The 6,253-nt window shown below is 46.6% G+C and overlaps 1 protein-coding gene and 1 non-coding gene across 2 annotated transcripts; one reads left to right on the forward strand and one right to left on the reverse strand.

Annotated features, from left to right (window-relative positions):
- Positions 1 to 713: 713 nt before the first annotated feature.
- VTP21DRAFT_11578 (uncharacterized protein) lies at positions 714 to 5,272 on the forward strand (the record flags this gene model as incomplete). Its single annotated transcript, XM_069391037.1, has 2 exons — positions 714 to 3,723; positions 3,789 to 5,272. The coding sequence occupies 2 exons, from the start codon at positions 714 to 716 to the stop codon at positions 5,270 to 5,272; spliced, it is 4,494 nt and encodes a 1,497-aa protein (XP_069252209.1).
- Positions 5,273 to 5,988: 716 nt separating this feature from the next.
- On the reverse strand, positions 5,989 to 6,069 carry VTP21DRAFT_t134. Its single transcript has one exon. It is a non-coding gene; the product is annotated as a tRNA-Ser (tRNA).
- Positions 6,070 to 6,253: the final 184 nt, after the last annotated feature.

A 6,253-nucleotide genomic window follows, 5' to 3' on the forward strand; every position in this document is an offset into this window, starting at 1 on the left:
CCGCTTTTTCTAGTACATCCAAGCTACCTCACAATTGATGGAATCGCTTGAGGTCTCTTTCCATTCTGGAGTGATATTCTCTCCTTTGCTTGTCTTGTAGAGCCTCCCGATTTTTGTACGGAAGTTCTTGATCTTTGTGCCAGCTAGCACACATTTACCCAGCGGGTCCCTCACTCTTTTTTTTTTTAACAAAGGACCTTTATTGAAAAGTGTCCTATCCAGCGGGTCCCTCACTCCCCGAATCCCAGAGTGACTGCTTACGTGACTTCTCCGTACCAAAAACCAATATCCTCGTAACAATAATGTTACAGGCAAAGGGAGATTTCGTGGAGAGCTGTGCGGATTCCTTAATAATAAAAATAAGAGATTGGTGTTTTAATAAAAGACTAATAATAGAACTAGCAATAATAATAATAATAATAATATAATGAAACAATAGCTTATCCTCACCTTAATAATAAAAATAAGAGATTGGTAAGGAACAGTAAAACAAAATAGAGGGGTTTAAATAGAATTAAGAGATAAAGAAAATAGCTCAACTGGTGTTCAAGGATAATTGGTACGGTTCTCCTGTGGAAGACCCAGTGAGTTGGCTTCGGAATTTTGAACTCGTTAAAAAGGCCAACGGTTGGTCAGATGAAACCGCTTGTAGCGTTGTTGGCTCTCTGTGTCTGGGAAGTGCAGCCACCTGGTACCAACGTAATGAGTCCAATATGGATTCTTGGGGCAAGTTTCGTGAAGAGTTCCTGAAATATTATCGGTCAGGTGTGCGGAAGGAGATTTGGAGAACGGCACTACGGACCAAACGTCAACGAGCAGACGAATCAGTAGATTCGGTTGCGTCCGAAGTTCCAACCCTTCTTGAGAGGCTCGGAATTCATGGAAAGGAAGAGAGAATTCAATACTTCGTGGATGCTCTACGCCCTGAATTAGCCGCTCAAATTTATCGAACGGAACCACAGACCCTCGAGGCAGCTATTGAGATTGCTCGTCGTGAAGAGTTAATCGAGTTGCGGAGGAACGGTGGTATTAACGAACAATATCACGGAGGGCAAAGTCTAAATCGTGAGAACTTGGAGATGCAAGGTGGTTACTATCCACATGGGTACCCGCCATGGGCAATGCCACCTAACCCTTGGAACATGCCGCCAGGACCGATGCACAGCATGCCGAATGTGTCGGCAGGCCGCCTTAATCCAGTCGAGCCAAACAGGTTGGAGAAACGACTAGAAGATTTAACGACAATGGTGGAGTCTCTGGCATTAAACGCGCTTCAATACACTTCTAAAGCCGCTAAGGCGAAGAAAGAAAGCTCGATCAACAGGCGTGAGAACGATCAAGGCAGACGGTCAGGAAAGAACGTAAAGTGCAGGAGATGCCAAGCCTTTGGACATTATGCGAGCGAGTGTGAAGCCCCACACCCAGTTCCGCGTCGTCGAGATTCCAAGGAAGAACGTGATAAGGTATCAGTCCCCAAAGCCTCTCCAGTAGTTGGGTCGGATGCTCAGACTTCCAATCTACCTGTGAACGCGATGGAATTTATGTTACCAGAAGAGGCCACGGATCTTGATGTGTTGATGGCCGAGCATACGACTACGAGAGTACCAGCGGAAGAGGTACGAGGAGAAGCTCCTAACCAACAAGTGGGCGGGGGAATGGTGGAATCACCTGCGCTGTCCAGGAGGGAGAATGAAATAGTGAACCCCTCCGAATTGGATCCAGTCCTGCGCCTGGGAGAAGCGTACTCGATTGCCGAGGATTTGACGACAGTACCGGCAAACATCACGATGGGCCAACTGCTACGCCATTCTCCTTCAGTACGACAAGAACTTACGAGATTGTTGCACAGGGTCGCTTTTGGAATAAATGCGGTTGACCTGGACGTAGGGTTGGAAGAGGAGGAATGCGATATGGACCACTTCACGGCAGCTAGAGGCCAAATCACCATCAATAATCAACCGATCGAGGCCATCTCCGATTCGGGTGCAGCAACAAGCGTTATTACCAAAGGTCTGTTGCGAAAATTGAAGCTCAGTATTGATCGACCAGTTCACAAGTCGTTATCCACGGTGGGAGGAGGAAAAATACAGACGTTGGGATTGGTAACGAATGTACCGATCCAGGTGGAAGGTATCACCGCTCCTGTTGGACTGCTTGTTTTCGATCGAGAGGACGACTGCATAATTCTGGGTAACAACTGGTTCAAGATCAACCACGCGTACCCTGACGTCGACCGCGATGAATTAGTAATGCGTAGACCATTCGGGAGGGTAGTGTCACGTTTAGAGTGTATCGACAAGCGACGAACCTGTGATACGGCCGAATGTTATAGTTTGATGATCGCGGAAGAGCAGCAGGAAAAAGGAAAAGAAGATACAACGTATCTCTCGGCTGACGAACAGGAGAAGCTGAACGCCTTGTTGGGGGAATATGAGGATATATTCCATGGACTTGGGAGAACTGGAACGGTTGAACACCAGATCGAGACGGGAGATGCCAAGCCCATAAAGTGCACGCCATACAGAACCACGTGGCAAGACCAACAAATTATCAAGCGAGAGATCGAAGAAATGTTGGAGCAAGGAGTCATTGAACCAGCAATATCCCCTTGGGCCTTCCCAGTGGTTTTGGTGCGAAAGAAGAACGGGAAGATTCGATTTTGCGTGAATTTCCAAAAGTTGAACGACGTGACGAGCAAAGATACGTATCCGCTACCGCACATCAACGACATTCTTGACGCCTTACATGGAGCTACGGTGTTTTCGACACTAGATGCGGCCAGTGGATATTGGCAAGTCGCGCTTAAGGAGGAGGATCGGCCAAAAGCTACGTTTGTAACGAGATATGGTACATATCAATTTCGTGTGATGCCATTTGGTCTATGCAATGCGCCGGCTACCTTCCAACGACTTATGGAACACGTTTTGGACGGGATGCTCTGGAAGAATGTAGTTGTCTTCATTGACGACATCAATGTGTATTCCCGGACGTTCGATGAACATGTGGAACACCTTCGTGCAGTATTTCAACGACTTAGAGTGCACAATTTGAAACTAAACCGGGACAAGTGTCGATTCGGGCAGAGGCAACTGAAATATCTGGGACATACCATATCAGCAGGAGGTGTAGCTGTGGATGAATCGAAGATGGAGAAGCTGATGTGGATGCCGCGCCCGCAGTCGATAAGGGACGTTAGATGTTTTCTGGGACTCGCGAGCTATTACCGACGTTTTATTCCGAAATTCAGTAACATCGCGATGCCGCTGCACCAGTTGACGTCCAAAGATCAGGAGTGGCGATGGAGAGAAGATGTTGAAGAACAGGCATACCAAACCTTACGAGCAGCGCTAGTTAAACCACCGGTATTGGCGTATCCTAACCCAGACCTAGACCGGGAATTTCATCTAATCACAGACGCAAGTGGTGAAGGATTGGGAGCAATTTTGGAGCAAGAGCAAGATAATGGAGAAAGAAAAGTGATCTCTTATGCCAGCCGAGGGTTACATCGGTCCGAGAAGAATTATGCCATAACGGATCTTGAAGCACTAGCCGTGGTGTGGGCTATAGGACATTTCCGGCATTATCTCGCAGGGCGACATTTCTGGCTTCACACCGATCACTCGGCCTTGCGATGGGTTTTCCGTTCAGAGAATCCAACAGGAAGGATGGCCAGATGGAGTATTTTTCTCTCCCAGTTCGACTTCACCACGAAGCATTGTAGGGGTAATGCCAACCCCGCAGACGGCCTTTCGAGACTTATTCCCGACTCACCCACGATGACGGGATAGCGGCACTAGCAAGGACGACACTTGAGGGACAAGGCCATTATAGACACGGTTTAATCGCTAAGGACAACGGTTCAGGATTTGACGGTTTTGACGATAATTCACTCGATTTACATCTATTTACAACTATGGAACAAGCTAAATATTATTCGATATATAACTATTTGAACAGCAAGACATACCCAATAGACGCGAACGATAAAACCAAGCAACAAGTGCGAAGCTGGGCAAGACCATACGCAATACGAGACGGTCGCCTGGTCAAGAGGAAATATACTGCTATACCAATCGAGTTACTACGCGAGGACAATGCCCGAGACGTCGTGGAGCGGGTTCACGCAGAAGGACACTTTGGCATCAACAATACGTGGAATAGAGTCCGCATTCGTTACGATGCCCCAAATTTATTCAATCTTGTACGGGACGTGGTGACGAGGTGCGATACTTGTCAAAGGAGGCGACGACGAGGACCACGTCAGGCCGAGCTTCACCCAATGCTAATTCCTCCGCAACCTATGGAGATTATGGGTATCGACGCTGCAGGGCCGCTACCACAAACTAAGAAGGGAAATCGGTACATTCTAGTAGCAGTAGACATGTTGAGTGGGTGGCCGATTGCAAGAGCAGTATCAAACATCACGACAGAAACAACTATCGATTTCCTTATCGCGGATGTTGTCTCGATATATGGGTGCCCGAAGCGACTTGTCTCCGATCAAGGTTCCAATTTTACCGGAGAACTCGTGCAGCAGTTTTTAAGGCGGTTGGAGATCCACCCGACACCAACTTCAGCATACCGACCAGAAGCAAACGGAAAGGTAGAGCGCATGAACCAGACTCTCAAGGCGACAATCGCGAAGATGTCACGTGGAAGGACTGATTGGGACGACGCACTACCATTGGCACTCATGGCTATTCGAGCAAAGCGACATGAAGCAACAGGATATAGCCCCTATGAAGTGTTATTCGGTATGCCGATGGTAACGCCAGCCCTTTGGACACCGCGAACAGAAGAAGAGGTTTTGGGAGGAGATCCCTCGGAGGCAGTTATACCACGCTTGGAAGTAATTAAGTCGACTTTAGGCGAGGTACGAGAGACAGCAGCTCAAAACTTAAGGTCAAGTCAGCTTAGAGCAGCTGCTAGATATAACAAGCGAGTAAAGAAGGTGACATTTCGACCCGGAGATCAAGTGATGGTTTATGACGAGACACCAGAGTCAACTTTCCATAATCGCTGGTTTGGACCGTTAACAATAACTCGGAGAGCAGGGTCTGACAGGTATCATTTGAGTCGACAAGGAAGAGAATTAACCATTCCAGTCCATGCGGACCGTCTGCAACATTACATTCCTCCAGTATCAAGGCGACCGATTCCTAGTGTCATGGCAGCTACGTCGAAGGATACCACAGAGCCGCTAAGTCAGTCGAGGAAAACGATTAGGAGTATGTTAGCTCCGAGTGGACGGAAAAGAAGGGAGGACATTTGAGGAAGGGTAGCGCTGCGAAAAGTCGGTCAGGAGCCTCGACTTAACCAAGGGGGAGATGTTACGAGATAATTGGTTTTTGTACGGGGAAGTCACAGAGGCAGTCACATAGGCATTCAGGAAGCGCGATATCTTTAAAGTGGAGCAGCCAATAGAATTGTTTACCGCTACGTTGCCGACCTTTCGTGGTTACTCGCCGCCCTCGTGGTTACTCTTATGCTCCCTCGTGGTTACTTTGTTGAGGTTGATTGCTATTTTGTTGGTTTATCTTTGTTTATCCTTGAACACCAGTTGAGCTATTTCCTTTATCTCTTAATTCTATTTAAACCTCTCTATTTTGTTTTACTGTTCCTCACCAATCTCTTATTTTTATTATTAAGGTGAGGATAAGCTATTATTTCATTATATTATTATTATTATTATTATTATTATTAGTCTTTTATTAAAACACCAATCTCTTATTTTTTTTTTATCAATCAATGGAAACTTTTATTTAATTTCCATATATTACATGAAGTTAATGTCAATGGACTTGACATAACGAGATATAGGTCCTTGATCGATAGACTTTCAATCGATATGTGTGTATCGTAGTTGACGTGAATAGCATGTATGTGAAACCAATGTAATCGTTGTACTTATCGTAAGGGCGATCTTTTCAATAATCAAGACTCAGCTTCTGATCAAGTGGATAGCAGTCACAAACTAAGAGTAAGTGCTGGTGGGGGAAGTGGGATTCGAACCCACGCCGTTCTCGTCGGCATACCAGGGATAATCCACTACACTAACCCTCCCCCACCAATCTCTTATTTTTATTATTAAGGAATCCGCACAGCTCTCCACGAAATCTCCCTTTGCCTGTAACATTATTGTTACGAGGATATTGGTTTTTGGTACGGAGAAGTCACGTAAGCAGTCACTCTGGGATTCGGGGAGTGAGGTGGCGGTCTTTAATGTAGGCCGGTTCACCCGACGACATCACAT

This window comes from Calcarisporiella thermophila (genome assembly GCF_041956535.1).
Source record: "Calcarisporiella thermophila strain CBS 279.70 unplaced genomic scaffold VTP21scaffold_9, whole genome shotgun sequence".
Lineage (NCBI taxonomy): Eukaryota > Fungi > Calcarisporiellomycota > Calcarisporiellomycetes > Calcarisporiellales > Calcarisporiellaceae > Calcarisporiella > Calcarisporiella thermophila.